Raw genomic sequence first — 18,633 nt, 5'->3', positions numbered from 1 at the left:
TTTATTCATTCATTCCTTTCATTCATCTAAATTATTTAGATGAAAGAATACAAGGGGAACTAATCAAATTTGCTGATGATACTAAACTGGCAGGAATAGACAACAACCCAGAAGATAGGGTCAAGATCCAGATGGATTACAACGGATGTGAACACTGGGCCCTATCCAATAAAATGAAATTTATTGTAGATAAAAGTAAGATCTTACACTTAGGAAAGAAAAACCAAAAGTACTGGTACAGACGAGGTGAAACCTGGCTCAATAAGAGTAATTGTGAGACAGATTTTGGAGTCCTAGTAGACAATTATTTAAATATGAGCCAGCAGTGTGCAGCAGCCACCAAAAAAGCCAATGAAATCCTAGCATGCATTAACAAAGGGATAGAATCAAAATCACATGAATTATTAGTGCCACTTTACAAAGCCTTAGTAAGACCACACCTGGAATATTGCATCCAGTTTTGGTCACTACATTATAAAAAAAAATGTTGTGACTTTGGAAAAGGTGCAGAGAAGAGCAAAAAGATGATTAGAGACCTGGAGACTAAAACATATGATAAACAGTTGCAGGAATTGGGTATAGCTAGTCTAGTGAAAAGACAGACCAGGGGAGACATGATAATAGTGTTCCAATATTTGAAGCGCTGCCACAAAGAAAGGGGATCAACCTATTGTCGAAAGCACCCAAAGGCAATATAAGAAACAACAGATGGAAACTAATCAAAGAGAGATTCAGCCTAGAACTAAGGAGAAATTTCTTGATATTGAGAACAATCAACCAGTGAAACAGTTTGCCTTCAGAAGTTGTGGGTGCTCCATCACTGGAGTTTTTTAAGAAGAGACTGGACAGGTACTTGTCTGAAATGGTATAGGGCACAGATCAGCAACCTGCAGCTCTGGAGCCACATGCGGCTCTTTGAGCCTTCCCCTGCAGCTCCCAGCCTCCTCTGCCATTTGCAGACAGAGACAGAGACAGATAGAGGCACTTGCACTCCCCCCCCCCGTGTGTGTGTGTGTGTGTGTGTGTGTGTAAAAAAGAGTGGTCTCACCCTGTTTGACCAGCCGACAAACTTACTGGGCAGGGCTCCTGCCTTGGCTGCATCTCTGCAGGAAGCAGGAAGTGCAGGAGAGAGCTAGCTAGCCCAGCTATGCTGACTCGGGAATTCTGGGAGTTGAAGTCCATGAGTCATAAAAGAGCCGAGGTTGCCTACCCCTGAGCTTGTTGGAGAACAACTTGAAGCCAGCTTGCCAGGTGAGCAGACAATTGGAGAGAGGGAGGGGGGAGAAAGAGAAAGAGAGGGGGGGAGAGAAAGAGAGGGAGGGAGAAAAAGAGAGAGGAAAGAGAAAGAAACAGAGAGAGGGAGAAGAAAGAAAGAGAAAGAGAGGGAAAAGAGAGAGAGAGAGACCCTTTTGACATCTAAAATGAAGATAATACTGCATATATCCTTTTTTACCTTTATGATTGATACATACATACATACATACATACATACATACATACATACATACATATATATATATGTTTTCTGAGGTTTTCGCGGGTGTTTGTATGTAGGTCTTTGGTTATTTGGGTTTTCTCCCACGTAAAATTGGAAGTGTCTTGGCAATGTTTCAATGAAGTCCCATTCGTCATCTTCAGGCTGGTGTTTTCGGCTTCGTGCTTCTATATGTGTGTGTGTGTGTGTGTGTGTGTGTACCTATAATAAAGGTAAAAAAGGATATATGCAGTGTTATCTTCATTTTAGATATCAAAAGGGTTTTGCGGCTCCCAGTGTTTTGGGTTGCCTACCCCTGGTATAGGGCCTCCTACTTGAACAGGGGATTGGACTAGAAGACCTCCAAGATCCCTTCCAACTCTGATATTCTATATTTTATCTTTTATGACAATAATCTGGCCTCCATTTGAGCCTGGCATTTCAGGATTTGGGTAAAGCACAAAGATCTCCTTTGCCTGCAGATTTCTGCTGTACATTTCAGAGATCTGGTCTCTCAGTGAATACTTGTTTCAGCCCAAAGCAAGTATTTTCACATTCTCTCTGGAAAATTGTTCTGTGTACTTTAAATCCCACTTACAAATTTGATTGTTCAACTGAATTTTGGCTGCACAGCAGTTGCCTTTGATTGTGGTGTAATTTCAACATTGCACTGAGTAAATTGGGAGGTAGCCTTTTGCCTAATAGCTTGTCTGTGGAATAAGCAAGCATTAAAACTGTGTGTGTGGCAGTTTACTCATTTGTCAAGTGTACTGACAAATTAAGCTTTAAATATATGGATATTTAGCAACCCCCCCACTGCACACACACAGAGTCTTGCCATCTGTTGCATCACAAAGATGGCATGCACAAAAAAACACCCCGCAGGTACTGCAAAATCTGAAAACCTATTCCATTCTTGCATTATCCCAGGATTTCTTTCTCTTCTTGTGAAACCTTGCAAGACAATAGGGCCTTTGTTTGAAGATTTTCCACTTATGCAATTATAGCTTGAGCCCATATAAACGCTTCCTGTTATTATCAATGCCATAATTTCCCTTGGCAGTGGAGACGGGAACATAGCATCACCAAATAATCCTCTCTATCAGAATTCCGTGTCAAGGAAACACAAGGTGAGGTTGGCTCCTGTACAGTTTATTATTTAGGAGAAAAATAAGTTAAGGACACTCTTGAGCCAAGCTCAATTCTTGGTAACCACATGGAGACTGTTACAGTAGTTCATTTAGCGACCGTTTGAAGCTTGAAGTTACAACGGCACTGAAAAAATGTCACGACCATTTTTCACTCTTATGACCATCGTAGCGTCCCCATGGTCAGGTGATTTACATTCGGATGCTTGACAACTGACTCGCATTTGTGCCAGTTGCAGTGTCCCAGAGTTACGTGATCCCTTTTTGTGACCTTCTGACCAGCAAAGTCAGTAGGGAAGCCAGATCCACTTAACAGCCACGCTACTAATTAAAGAACTGCACTGATTCACTTAACAGACATGGCGAGAAAAGTCATAAAATGGGGCAAAACTCTCTTAACAAACTTCTCACTTAACAACATATATTTTGGGCTCAATTTGTGGTCGTACGTTGAGGACCTGTATGCAGTTTTCTTGGCATCAGCAGAGAAGTGTTTGGCCACTGTTCTTCTTCTAAGATGTTTTTATTTTAAACTTTGCATCTAGGGTACAGCCTTGAGATCTCCTTCAGGAGTTCCCTCCAAGTGCTAACTTGAGCTGATCCTGCCCAGACAAGACCAGCCAGCTGCTGTCAACCTGCTTGCTTTAGAGCCAATGCCAAATGACACAATTCGGCAACTTTTTCTACCCTTCCGCTCTAAATCAATCAAGAGTCACAATTTCCCTGTATGTCATCAAATTCACATGAGCTTTCACCAACTCTCATCTTGCAAGCGTAAAATCTCAAGACATCTTTGACCAACACTTCATTGTAAAATATAAAACGCTTCTTGTTGTATGCTTGCTTGTTTAGAATTTAATACCTGGAGTTGCAGACCTCTTTGATAGGTGCAACATAACTCGTCTTGAGTATACCTTTGCTCTGAAAGGCATCCAGGTAGTCCTTGGCTTGCAACCATAGTGACCATTCAAAGTTACAACAGCACTGAAAAAAGTGACATATGACCTGTTCCCACACTCAGTGACCTTTGCAACATCCACATGGTCACATAATCATGTGATCACCATTTGTAACCTTCCTAGCTGCTTTCGACTAGCAAAATCAATGGGGGAAGCAGACTTGCTTAAGTTAACAACTGCAGTGATTCACTTAACAACTATGATAAAGGTCATAAAATGGGGAAAACTCACTTAACAACTTCCTTGGTTAGCAATGGAACTTTTGGGCTCAGTTGTGGTCATACATCGAGGACTACCTGTATACATCCTGACATAATTAAACTAAAATGTTTAGATAGAACAGGGGTAGGCAAGGTTGCCTATCCCTGAGACAGAATATTGAAAATCATTTGGAATTCAAACTGTATTTTCAGCTACATTGCTTATTCAACTCCTGTCCTTACATATAGTTGTATTATATTAGGATCATTCGTTTGGACAGGAAATGATAAATGTTCCCTTATCATCTCATCTTATCATCTCATCACATATCCATGTATGTCGTAGTAAGAAGCAATTTCTTTAATTTTACTTGTTATAATTTATCCAGAGACTGAGGACATGTAAAAACAAAGGCATTCTCACAACTTGTTCTCTTTCTGAAGTACAAACTTCTGTAGCTCTCTCTTTTTCTCAAACACACATATATCTATACATTTTAACCTCAATGACTATCAAATCTGGCTAGGTCTGAATTCCAGAATAGTTCACTCTCTCTGATGGCTCTACAGTTCTCATCCACTTGTAACTTCTGACAATATTGGCCAGCCCCAACAAGTGTCCTCCACTTATCCAATTCACATGGAAACTTATTCTTGTTTTAAGTACCATTGTTGCACTGAGAACTGGCTGCTGTTGAGTAGGAGAACTTTATTCTACATCAGGGGTGTCAAACTCGCAACGTCACGTGACGTGTTGCGACGTATCGTGACTTTTTTGCCATTGCTGGCCATGGGGTGGGCATGATTTTGCTATGATGCATCCGGCCCACAGGCCAACAGTTTGATACCCCTGTTCTACATGTTCCATTAGCTGAAATTCAGTAGAATAAATTTTTACTCCTCTGTGACCTACTTTGAATGGGCTTAATGTATTCCATCTTTGATAAATGTCCATTCATACTTTTTCATGAATACAGGACACAAGATACATGATATGTCAATAGATATGATAACAATGTAATAGTAACTACTAATGGTGACAAAGGTAGTCAGTATTGTTTCCTTGCCCAATCTGATGTAGGGAACCAGATGCTAGACTAGGCCTAAGGGGATCCATATTCCAGTTTCTCCTTGGTTGTGGAAACATACTAGGTGATTTTTCGTTAGTCCATCCCTCTTTGATCAACCCCAAAGGGTTTCTGTGGAAAACCATTAAGAAAGGGATGTTATATATGCTGCAAGGTGCAATTATTCAGATAGGGGTGATAATTCAGCACACAAAAGGTGGAAAAGGATTGTCCACATGCTTTACTGGTTTTATTTTATGTCTTGCCATTCTCCCAGTGCCTAACTTGTAATTCTGTCCAGTGAGATTGAACAAATAATAAGGTATATTTCCCCCATATTGCAGAATGGTTTAAAATGTTATTTTTATCATAGAACTTAGTTTACTGAGCTACAATCATATATTTATCTTAAAATGGCAGCTCCTGCCCACCCTTGATATGGAAGGTAAGTAGAGTCAGATCTGATTAGTATTTAGGAATAGGTAAGGCCAACATAAAACTTCAGGTTTATAGCTTGAATGGCAACTTTAGAAGAAAAAATAAAATAAATGCTGGAAGAGAGGAGTGTAGAATGGGTTCCATAATATTGCCAAAATGTTAGACTGCATGAAATCCATAAAATCACCAGAAGCCAAGCTTAATTTCAACCTAGCCTTTAGCACGACACTAGAAAACCAGAGCACTTGAGATATTTCCTTACCTAAACAGAGAAACAGAATGACGCTATTTGGGCAAAAAAGCAGTGGGAATGGAAGCAACTTCTGACTTCCTGCCAGCTTCCCCACTGAGTTTCCTTACAGGAAGCTGGCAGGAAGCATCAGAAGTCCTCCCTCCTTTCCTCCCTTCTTCCCTTCCTCCCTCACACCCTCCCTCATTTTCTACTGGCTTGTGGGCTTCTCTTCCTTTGCTTGTGGGAAGCTTGCAAGGAGAAAGTCAGTGGGGAAGTCAGCAAGAAGTCGCAATTCCAAGACCAGCAGGCAGATAAGTGGCTGCTGCCAGATGGGGAAGAGACCATTGGGGTGCACAGAGTCAGGAATGGTATATGGGGTACATGAAAGATACTGTGTGGGCTGGAAAGGGTGCATGGGTATGCACCAGATATGTCACATACTGAGAGCCAGTATCATTGCAAATTTGGAAATATCTAGTTTCAGTGTCAAAAATTACCTGAAGACAAGGTAACATAGAAAAAAATAATTTGCATTTCTTTTATTTTTTTTCTTGCCATCTTATTACATATTATTGGCACTAGGTTGCAGAATGCCCAGTGTGCAGCTTTTCCTAGAGGATTTAAATTATTTAGGAGCATTTCTTCTGTGCCTGAATATAATTAACTCTTCAGACATTACAGTGTTAACATGAATAAAGTCTTTGTGATGTGGTATGAGAAAAGGTCTTAATTTAACGAGTTTAATGAGGATTACATCTGGATTGTTGCAATTGGAGGCTTTGAATGTTTAGATCTAAAAATGATAACTCATGGATGATTTTCTGTTCCAATTTAAATGACATTTTAAATTCTACTACTACGTTTTATTTTAATGCCTCAAGAAACCTTGAATATTGCAATGTACTGAGCTAAATAAATAAGCATTCCTCATCTTATGGAAATTTTTAGAAATACATTATTAGTGGTGTCATATAGAATGAATATTGGGAAATACATAAAAAGATGTTGTTGATCTTTTGGCTGAGGACTTATTTCAAGAAATGTTTCTATGGAAAGTGCAAAAGTATTTTCACAAAGCAAAAGGTGATGCTATTTCAGCTTTGGAATATCTTTCTCAAAGAGATGTGCATTGTACCAACTTTCAGCACCTTTAAAAACATTTTTAATTAGCCATATATTTTAATTTAAATAATTACTCCGCCTCCCTCGTAATTTGTCTGTAAGAGTATATATTGCACGTGCGTGCCTGCTATTTTTTCATTATGTTTGCTCAAAATTTGGGAGAAAGCCAGTGGAGTCTATCCAGCAACAAATAGCATCCAAGAAAAGTTCCACATTTACCCTGCAGTCCCAAATCTTTGCAGAGCTGAAAACATTCCTGGGGGAATTTGTGAGGCTGTAGGGACAGGGAGAGAAAAAAAAGCAAACATCCTTTTGTTATTCAGTCCATTCCTGTACTTTGAGATGTTGCTCTCCCATTTTTCTGCAATATGTTCCATTTCAAGTAGTTCACAGTCTACATTGGGATGTCTAACTGAGGCAACTTTAAAACCTGTGAGTTTCAACTCCCAAAGTTCATGCTGGCTGGAGAATTCTGGGAGTTGAAGTCCACAAGTCTTAAAGTTGCCAAGGTCGGATATCCCTGGTCTACATTATTGTACAATTCTCACTTGAGGAAATGTTGTACAGGGATTTAATTGGTAATATAAGTACCCCTTGCTTTCAATTCAGTATGTTATCATCAACAGCTAAAAATGGAAAAGAACTGTTTCAGGGAAAGTACTTGTTTCCATTTAGAAACTCCCACCTTGCCAAGTGGGCAGCACAGTGGCTCAGCAGTTAAGATGCTGGCATTGTTGGCTGGAAAGCCAGCAGCCCAGGTTCAAAACCCAAGTGTCTCATGATAGGGTGAACTCCTGTCCTCGCCTCAGCTCCTGCCAACTAGCAGGTCAAAAACATGCAAATGCGAGTAAATAAATAGGTATCCCTTTGGTGGGAAGGTAACAGTGCTCCGTGATGTCATGCTGGCCACATGACTGTGGAAATGTCTTTGGACAACATTGGCTCAATGACCTTGAAATGGAGATTAGCATCGTATCCTGTAGACAGCAACGATTAGCGGAGTAAAATCCACAGGGACTCCTTTACCTTTACCTTGCCAAGTAGGACTGAGAAAAATCCTTGTCTGGAAATACGGAGACACAAGTCAATCAGGACTGAGCTGAATGGTTGAAGGATCTTCTAACACATGGGGTTCCCAACCAGGGGTGATTGCACCCCCCTCCCCCCCAGGGTTGCAAGACTATATTCCAGGGGGTGCAAAAACTTGGGTTTTCAAAATTATAGTGTTTGTGTATAATTCGTTGCTGTTATTTCAAACTTTTGTAAGAGGTACAAGAATATATCAGAAGCGTTCTAGGGTTGCAGGTTATAAAAAAGATTGAGAACCACTATTCTAACACAAGGACTGCAATGATCTGCTTAGCATACGGCACTCAATGCTTGGATCCTAGGAATGTGAGACAATTAACAACCAGCTCAGCTCCTGTTCAAAGCAAAATATTGTGAAAGCAGTTTTGTAATGTGTTTGATGGAGGTCCAGCACAGGGAACAGTGGTGGTCATGATGATGATGTTGACAACAACAACAACAACCAAAATATTATTCCAGATATTAAGGATTGGATTTAGGAGATTGTAATCCATGTGTCCAGGATGCAATATGTTACCTGTTGGTACAGCTTTCATAATATTTTACAACAATAGGCTACAGGTAGTCCTTGACTCACAACCATTTGTTTAGCGACTGTTCAAAGAAGAGTACTAAAAAAGTGGCTTGTGGTCGTTTTTCACATGACCATTGCAGCATCCTCATGATCATGTGATAAAAATTCAGACGCTTGGCAACTGGTTCATATTTATGGAGGTTGCAGTGTCCTGGAGGTCATGAGATCACCTTTTGCAACCTTTTGACAAGCAAAGTCAATGGGGAAGCCAGATTCACTTAACAACTGTGTTATTAACTTAACAACTGCAGTGATTCACTTAACAATTATGGCAAGAAAGGTGATAAAATGGAGCAAAACTCACTTAACAGTTTTCTCACTTAGCAACAGAAATTCGGCTCGGTTCTGGGTCGTAATTGACTACTGTCTGTCCTCCCCAGTCATGAGGGGCTGTTTTATCAGTCCACCTCAATGGCCAATTAGATTCTCATTTTTTCCTTCGATGCCAAAACACAGTAGGGGAATAAGGAACCTGGGGTCTGCTCGATGACTGATGGCTGTTTTTTTTTTTTTTTTTTTTGCTCTTTTCTGTTGGTAGCTCTGGAAAGAGTACTGGGTGGGAGAATGTATGAGCACCAGGGACACCGCTGAGGTGGGAAAAACCTGCTTCCAAAATTTGAAAGGGGAGGCTAATGGCGGTACAGAAATGCTCTCAGTTCCTTTGATGGGCAACCTATCTCAGTGGTGCTGAAGATAAGGTGTAATTTCTAAGTGCTTTGGGCTCTTGAGGGCCAAGGAGACAGCAGAGGGGGGGAAGAACTATGCCAAGTTACAGGGGAATCTTTGTTTCTAACTTTAGGCCCTTCTTCAGTTATCAGCAATGACGACGATTCGGCAAGTCCTCTTCATCACATCTCTAATGGAAGCAACACGCCATCTTCTTCTGAGGGAGGCCCAGATGCAGTAATTATTGGAATGACAAAGATTCCTGTAATTGAAAATCCTCAATATTTTGGAATTACAAACAGTCAACTCAAGCCTGACACATGTAAGTACATACTTACATATATTTATATTTATGTATGTCTATAGATAATTAGATGACTCCCCAAGTGCATGTAATTTATGATTTATTTTCCCCCTTTCTGCTATTGATTATGAATGCTAAGTAACAGCCTATCCATATAACCATAAACATATTTCTTCATATTGCAACCTATGGGGCTTAATAAAATTTATTTTATCAGGTGTGGTTAAGGTTGCCCCATTGTTAACATTTTCAGATGAAATAAATCCAATATATGAATTCTAATTATCTTTTATTTCTTTGGCCAGATGATTAACAAACATTGACCTTTAAAGTTTAAAATGTGGGTTTTTTTGAATGAATATAATTACACATTCAGCAGGTGAAGTAAGTTTTAGTGATTGTTAAATCTGTTGAACAGTGAAGGTCAAATGGTGATCAAACTGTGATACATGTTTCAAGTGAAATCAGAGATATTTGAGCAGATAAAAAGGATAGTTGACTCCATAGACTTTGAGGTAAAACCAATAGCAGACATATACACATTTCTATCACCGGTTCCCTTTGGGGATAAGCAACATTATTTAAAGTATAGAAAGTGAATAAGAAATTTTGAGCCAAAGAAAGGCACAATAATGGCATAAGAAAATAAATAAAACATTACTAGTTTACATCAATAACACTCTCAGTGCGTTAATATCTTCCTTCCTAGAAAATCATATTTACTTTCACCATATCCATGCACTGAATTGGACATTGCTTTTTTGTTCTCCAAAATTCTTACCTTTCTCCCTTTTTGAGGATTTGATCAGTTGCATCTGACAGAGAGTCTTCCTCTTTCCACTTTGCTTTCCCTCTAACCTCTCCTTCCTAGTACCCATTTGTTTTGTGTTCATATATTCTCTCCATAGCCTATAATATCTTTTGCAACAACAATTCGTTTTTGTATTCAATGCACACTCATTCATATTCATTAATTTCTAGCCCTGTCCCTTTTTTTAGCACCCACTTTCTTTAGGCTGCCATGACCACCGTCTCTGCCTTATTCCTATGTTATTCCTAACATAAAAGTAGTCCTCAACTTACAACAGTTCTTTTAGTGACCATTCAAAGTTACACTGGCACTGAAAAAAGTGATACGATCATTTTTTACACTTAATGACAGCTATAGCATACCCATGGCCACGTGATCAAAATGCAGATACTTGGCAACTGTTTCATGTTTATGACGGCTCGGCGTCCCAGGGTCATGTGATCAACCTTTTGCGATCTTCTGACAAGCAAAGTCAACAGGGAAGCCAGATTCACTGAACAACCGTGTTACTAACGTAACAACTACAATGATTCATTTAATAACTGTGGCAAGAAAGGTAAATTGTGACTGTAAGTTGAGGACTAGCCATACTTACTATCACTTCCATATAACTGAATGGGCAAAACCACTTTCATGTAATTAATTTAACTTCTTTTGACGTACGTTCTTCCTTTATAATAATACACCACTTACTATCTTCCAGCATTTACACATCTTAAAAAAATTTCCATCTTATCTTTAATGAACCTTCTACTTGCTCAGGTTTTTCTTTTTAGCCATTCATCTTTAACAATTCTTCACTCCATATTCTCTGTGGAAAACAGCCACCATGATCTCAGACTTAAGCATTTTCAGATCCATCCTACAGTCTAATGTTGAAAATATCTATCAACAACACTGTATCATGTTGCATACATAAGTACACAAATATTCCCATCCCCAATGAGCACATTTCTACCATCACTGCAAGCATTTCTTAACCACAGACATATCTGAAATACATTTAAACAACCATGGAAACATCATATATCCTTGTCTTAAGCCTTACTCAGTGCAGCATGTTTGCTAAGCGTCCTGTTTATTCTCATACATCCTTTGCTTCCATCATATAAGGCCCTTAATGCATTCGAGAACTAACCTTCAACTCCACATTTGCATAAGACATTCTGTAATTTAAGCCTACTCACTTTATCACACGTATTCTATAAATCAACAAAAGTACAAGGCTTGTCACAGCTATACAATTCACAGGGTCCTGTTGAACAGAAAAATCAATTCAGCATGAAGTGAAGTACATTTCCCAGATTTTGCTCATGGCCACCTGTATGGCCAGAATTTTGCCAAACACATTTGCAGGCACATTTAGCAGGTTAACGAACTAATTTTCCCTGTAGTTCTGGCATTTACACATGTTACCCTACGTTTTGTATGGGGGATGAGCATTCTTCCAGTTGTCAAACACAGAGGCTACCTTTGTGCACACTTGAAACAAGTTGCACTGCCATTCTGTAAGTAAATCACATATGTATTTTAATGGTTTCCATCTTCACTTGCAGCCTTATATTAATTTTTCAACATTTTTCATAGCATTTCTGTTTAGTTTTTATCCACTTTTGGCGGGGGGCACAAGAATTTGCGGCATTCAGAGGAATGTCATACCACTATTGTTCCCATGCATTCTACCTCTTCGAGTTCATTCCAAATCTTTTTTTTCATTTGGTTTTTCCTTCAATTAACCTTGCTAGCAGGTCCCAGTTTAGCTGTGTCCCATCCAGTTCCTCACAGCTTCTAGAAACCAGATAATGACCTCTCCCAGTGGAGAATCCATGCAGAATTTAAATAGCATTGGGAGACCACTCAAGGAGTTAAGGGCTGAACTGCTGCTCCTTAATAAATAATGGCTAAAACTGTCCAGTCAATAAGGAGCAAAAAGAGTGTCTCCCATCCCATCCTTTACCAGGACAGCAGCATGGCCAATGGTTCTGAACACCACCAAGAGGTGTAATAGGATCAGGAAGATTATTTTTGGTCACCCAGGTCCTTAATAAAGATACATACCAAAACAACTAGTGCTGTTTACGCCTATGTTCAGATCTGAACCCTAACTGAAAAGGCATGTTCTTCACATAATTGGATTATAGATCATTATCTGTGACCCATCACACTTTAGTTGCCCAAGATTTTCAAATATTAATAAAGGACAGATTATAGCCTTGGTTATGCCCATCGTATTTGCATCATTTCCTGATAACAGTATGAGCAATGTTGATATGTTTTGCCAATTTGGGGCAATACGCCAGAAGTGTAACCAAAGCCCACTTCCACCCCAAGTTGCTCATGCTTGTTTATGCACACTGAATCTCCAATCTAAACACTAACCTGGATTTTACTGACATTCCACTAAAATGAAACCATATGCAGCATACCGATGCATGCTCAGGCAATCTCTAGTAAACTTTTAATTTATTTCAGTGATATAAATTTACAACTTCATAAAATAAAAATGAAACATTTATTGAACTGTATATCTCCACATGCTGGTAGAGATATTACAGATGTGCTTATATTTCCAAGAGAAATTGAATCAATAGCATCTTCAGCTCAAAACAGGCAAGATGGTGCTTTTGAAACACAATTGAAACCCTGCCCTTTTGTATATTTGTACATCTCAAAGGATTGGATTGGAGTGCCACAACTGGCATTGTTCCTGTTTTGACCACCCTGGTTGATGCTACTAAGTTGCACCAACCTAACTGTAATCAATGTCAGTGGATCCCCAATCTTCAGTAATAGTGTTAGTTTACATGATCAATAGGTGTTAGTTGTGGTTCTTGTAGAAATGAATGTTTTGCCTATTTCAATTGTGTTAAAAATCTTAACCCACAAAATACATTACACTGGAAACAGAACAAATTACAAAAGCTGTATCGGTATTTTTCCGATGACAGATTTTGACATGTGCATTTACACAGACTGTAAAATAAACAGGTATGTGAATACCAAATAAGTTCACTTCGTAATAAGGACAGCTTATACTATAGCCATAAATAAGAATTTAAAGAATTGTTGCTTGATTTGGAACTTATATTCCTTGCTAAGCAAGTAGAAACTGATGTATATGCTTACTTGGACTCAGAAGACTAAGCTTGACTCCCATGCCTGAGTCACTCCCCCCCCCCCAAAAAAAATTGCAACTGTCCTCTAAATTGTGACCCTAGCTTCATGCCAATAAAAATACTACTACTACTTAAACCAAAAGAGGAAGAAACCTAAGAAAATAAGTTAAAAGAAACTTCATATTATTAAAACCATTAAATAATATCATATTGGATAACCCTATCAAAATTCATTTATTCTCAACACACAATCTTGAACAGTAATCAGTCAGAGTGGTCCTTTCCTTTCCTTTCCTTTCCTTTCCTTTCCTTTCTTTCCCCACAAAGAATGGCTATTTTTTAATGAACATCAGAAGCTGGGAAGGCAGTGAATTGTGCACATAAATTTGAGTCTAACTATTTAATTAACCTTCTTTTCAAGATGTCCAACATGTACAGGATTATCACAAATAAGCCAGATTTTTCCAAAACAAATCAAAGCACCAGCTCTTCATCTCTAAACTTTTAATTACTTTAATTTTATTACTTAATTACATTAATCCAACCAGAGTAAATATTTCCACATATTGAAATCTGTTCCTACAAGTGGTTTTTCTTGATCTTGTTTAAGGGAGATGAAATGGTTGTCCTCAGAGCAGAAAAAAACAAGCCCCAGAGATGGAGGAGAAATTCATTCCATCCAAATTCCTAGATAATTTATTCAAATAAACTTCCAAAACTGAAGCACAAATTTCAAAGGAATTCCATGTCAATTATGTATTTATGAGGAATTTTGCAATGCAGTTGCCACCTCAGTTGTACTCAAAAGCCGTCCACTCAGATTGTGCATGGTGTATTGTTTATGTATAATAGACAGTGGCTCCAACTCGTCCAGATAATCTCCTTCAACTCAAAAAAAAGCCTGTTCTTTCAGAATTACTCTAGTATCCAATATGTGGCAGCTGCCAATATTTTCCAATAAATGGAATCTACGGTCCTTCTTGGCGAACATGTTGACTCAAATATATACAGGTGGTCCTCCACTTATGATCATAGTTGAGCCCAAAATTTCCATTGCTAAGCAAGACAGTTTTTAAGTGGGTTTTGCCCCATTTTACGACCTTTGTTGCCACAATTAAGAAGTAAACCCCTGCAGTTGTTAAGTTAGTAATATAATTGTGAAGTGAATCTGGGTTGCCCATTGATTTTGTTTGTCAGAAGCTTGCAAAAGATGACTTCATGACCCCGGGACACTGCCACCGTCATAAATATAAGCCATTTGCCAAGTGGCTGAATTTTGATCCTGTGACCACGAAGATGCTACAATTGTCATAAGTGTGACAAATGATCATAAGTCACTTTTTTCAATGCCGTTGTAACTTCTAACAGTCACTAAATGAAAAGTTGTAAGTTGAGGACTACCTGTACATTACCCATCAATCTAGAATCCATTTCATTGCCATTATTATTACAGTTGCCACTGTGATGTTTACTGTTTCTATATGTTTCAGATGGACCCTAGTGCAGTTCTGATGAACCTTTTCATGCTTTCAGTGAACAAGAGGAGGAAGGGAACAGGACTGTGCTCTGCCCCTTAGTGCTTGTGCGTCCTGCTGGCAATGCCCCCCTCCCATGAACTGAGTTCATTTCCTCCGAGGGGGTCCTACACAGATACACCTATATGAACATAGGGACTTTCGTGCAGTCTGGCATTCAGTGTGACCAGGGTTTTAGTCTCATTCAAGCCTTTGTGCGTTCTGCTGCACTTGTATAGGTATCCATTTTATGTGTTAAGCACATAAGGTGTACTTTGTCTGTTTGTATGCTTGATTCAGTGTAGCGCGTAACACGAGGCTATTATCAAGTTGTTCTAAAATCCATTAATATTATTTGGTACAATTACTTTGATTACTTTACTTTAATGGCAAGAGTCAGCTGAAAGGAAGAAAAAGAAGTCTGCAAGCTGCAGTGAAAAAGAACAGTTTAATTTTTAATTCCTAATGAATTTGTGTTTGTGTTTGTTGTTATTATCTTTGGATTAAAATATCTCAGAAACATTAAGGTAAGAATGCTAGGAGTGAATTAAAAGAATTATTCATGAATCAGTCAAACTTCTCTCTAATTTGTTATTAAATGATCATGTAATTAATCAAGTGTCTGTACTTGCATTATGTTCCTTGCCTCTGGCAAGAGTTCCAGAGGAGAGTCTGGAATAAAAACAATTGTTGATTCAACAGACTTGTTGTTGACAAGCTGGTGTTCAATTATAATAGTAACATTGTTGCTTCCAAAGGATTGTTTCCACAATGATATAATCAGAAGCAACATAATGAGTAGCCTATTAATGGAATACTCTGTTGACTTCTTCTCCTTTTCTTTCTCCTTCTCCTTTTCTTTCTTCTTCTCCTTCTCCTTCACCTCCTCCTCCTCCAGGTCATAAAGTATTTTTCAATTTCTCCAAAACTCTTTAGCAGATTGGACTTAAAAAACATTGGGAAAGACAGCAATCTCATTGTTCTCCAAGTCTACAAGTTCTAACTGTTTTGAGCTGGAGTGCTAGAGAATTTTTATGGACATAATTAAATTAACGTCCCAAAATTTAAGACGGATAACAGAGCTGTTGGATATTGCTCTTATTTAAACATATGCAAACACTGTTTCCAAATCTTTATTGGAACACAAAGATCCTTTGAAGCACTATCAGAGAGTGAATATAAAAAGCAGAGCTGAGGGTTAATTTGAAAGTGGTGTACTAGGTTAAAAAAAAAACCACTCTATAAGTTCCAAAGTTTAATGTTCTGTTTTCAGATTGGATCCAGATCCTGCAATTTCAAGAGAAATCTGTATCTGATAATTGAACCTATAAGATTATTTCATACAATACAGAAATCTGAACAAATTAATTCTGTGTTACCCACCACTTTCCTAATCCAGACTGGAGGAGCAGGATCAAGCAAGATAAAATAAAAACATAATAAAAGTTTGCCAATTTCTCATTCAGGTAGTCCTCAATTTATCACCATTCATTTAGCGATTGTTCAAAGTTACAGCGGTACTGAAAAAAAGTGACTTACGAACACTTTTCAGACTTGAAACCATTGCAGCATCCCTGTGGTCATGTGACCAAAATTTGGGCACTTGGCAACCAGTGTTTATTTATGATACCAATCTGGGGGAAGCCAGATTCATTTAATGACTGCATGGATCAACTAACAACTGCAGTAGTTTGCTTAACAACTGTGGGCCCCCCCAAAAAAAGTTGTAAAATGGGATGCAACTGACTTAACAACTGGCTTGCTTGGTAATGGGAATTTTGGGCTCAATTGTGGTCATATGTTGAGGACTGCCTTTACTCACAAGGTGGATAAGAGGTCTTTAATTTTCTTTTTAATCACTCAATGGCCTGGAACTTTCTCTTCGCTAGGGTATTTCCCAGAAATTTATGGAATGCTGAAGCAATCATGCCTGCTTTATGGCAGGGGTCCTCAATCTTGGCAACTTTAAGACTTGTGGATTTCAACTCCACTGGCTGAGGAATTCTGGGAGTTGAAGTCCACAAATCTTAAAGTTGCCAAGGTTGTGGACCCTTGCTCTATGGACATTCTAGGAAGTAACACTCCTGATGCACGTCAGGAGAACATTGTGCACCCAGAAAATACTTTTGTGATTGTATCAATGTTTGAATCAAAGAGGTGTTAAGATTGCTCAGCTTGTTTACTGAGAACAATATATCAAAAATCCTTAATGGTAGCCAAGTTTCCCCATGCATATTTGAAAGAAATGTCATCATTAGAGTGTGAAATTATATCAAGAATTCCTCAGTGGGGCCTTAGGAAAGTGCTTTGGGGAAAAAAAGAAAAGGAAGGTGGAGATTTATTTCCAAGTATGGTTTGTTTGGTGGGTTCATTGTCACATCCTGGCTGCTGCAGTATAAAACTCTTTGCTGTGTTTGAAGGACATATCACCTAAGTCTCATCTCCAACCACTGCTAAGCCAGCTGTTCTTGTTCCAGTTTAAAAGGGGAATTTTCCTTCTTTTCCCAACATGAAACATTCCATGAAGAATGGATAACACAATGGATTATGGGGATGATGCTGTAAGAAATGGTCCAGATGGTCCAGCAAGTACTGCTGAAACACACCTTCCCCATCCAGTTGCTGGTCCATGGCCTAGGCTAATTTGCCATTAGTTGTGAGAGAGACTGGTTTTTGTCTCTTAACCTTGAAACACTGAACTCTATGGAGATTGATATATTCGTCGCACAAGAATCCAGTCGTGGGTACATTTTGTGTGAGTGTGTGGGTCTCTGTGCTGGGCAAGATCATAAAGCAGGCAAAATATATGATAAATACACATTCACAAACACAATGGGGAATGAGGGTTTGTGAGAGAGGAGACTGCTTCCCTGACTAACATAGATTCACAAGAGAAATTGGTTTCAGTTGTTGGAAGCTCTAGAAATACAGTAACACTGAAAGCTCTCCAGTTCCAACTTCTCTGCTTCATATTTCAAACCAACTCTTCCAAACACATAGGCATACTTCTGGGATGGGGATGCTTTGACATAAGTATAAATATCTTCTGATAGGTTGACCGCAAGAAGGCTTCATTTTGTGGGATGATAGACCTTCTCTCAGTAGATAGAAGGATAGAAGAACTGCCTTGAAACTTCCTGGTATGAAATTGTGCAAGGGCAGCAGAACTGCCCAGCCTCCTTGCTGAGGCACAATGAAGATTAGGCTATATTTGCAGCATAATTGTCTACATCAATGTACTTTCCTACTGACTCAAAAGCCCTATATCTTTCACGTTCAAGACTTTTATCCATCTTCTTTCTAATATGTATACTTTTTAAATCTTCAAGCATTGCATTTCTTCATAGAAAAAAATATATTGCCTTTGGAATAATTTGGGGCAAATTTCCCCAGACATGAATGGAAACTTATTTGCCAGAGAACTAAATTGCAGATTTATATCTTGTGCATTGCAATAATCATGCTGTTAACCAGAGCACCAATTCCCAGTCACCATCCTCTCAATATGGTGAACTCTTTTTCGTGGCAGCTACAATACAAGCTTCCTAAGTGCCTTTGTTCATTCATATGATGGGCTTAGCTAATCACTGCCATGGCAGTAGCTAACCAAATTAACCGCTGCTCATTTGGAGTTTACCTCTGTACTCAGCATACCATTTGAGGTAGCACAGTAAGCAAGGCACATTTAAATTTCTAAAGTCCTTAACACTTTATGTTCTAACTGCTTTTACAGCCATGCGCAATTCATTATAATTGAGTACTTTTTGACCCAAGCTTTCCTTTGAAAAGAGAGAAGCAGAATTTGCAGATAATCAGCCGGCTGGGTTTTGCTAAGGCAGGGGAAGTAGAATGCTTAATATAGTCACTCTGTGAGACTCTTGATGAAAAATACTAGTTTTGAAAAGTTGCAGGAGAAAGA

At 38.8% G+C, this 18,633-nt stretch overlaps 1 protein-coding gene across 10 annotated transcripts in view; it reads left to right on the top strand.

Annotated features, from left to right (window-relative positions):
* Window positions 1-18,633, top strand: part of NTRK2 (neurotrophic receptor tyrosine kinase 2) — a 193,283-nt gene that overhangs the window by 111,597 nt on the left and 63,053 nt on the right. For 8 of the 10 annotated variants that reach the window (XM_039323504.1, XM_039323508.1, XM_039323506.1 and 5 more), the window contains one exon: window positions 9,103-9,291. In XM_039323504.1, coding sequence (XP_039179438.1) covers window positions 9,103-9,291 — 189 coding nt within the window. Of the gene's footprint in view, window positions 1-9,102; window positions 9,292-14,690; window positions 15,416-18,633 lie in introns of those variants that run through there. The other 2 variants (XM_039323509.1, XM_039323502.1) reach the window with 2 other exon arrangements.

The sequence above is a fragment of the Crotalus tigris genome, unplaced genomic scaffold, assembly GCF_016545835.1.
Source record: "Crotalus tigris isolate CLP2741 ecotype Arizona unplaced genomic scaffold, ASM1654583v1 scf7180000024276.985868, whole genome shotgun sequence".
Taxonomy (NCBI): Eukaryota; Metazoa; Chordata; class Lepidosauria; order Squamata; family Viperidae; genus Crotalus; species Crotalus tigris.
This window is presented reverse-complemented; position numbering and strand designations above follow the sequence as displayed.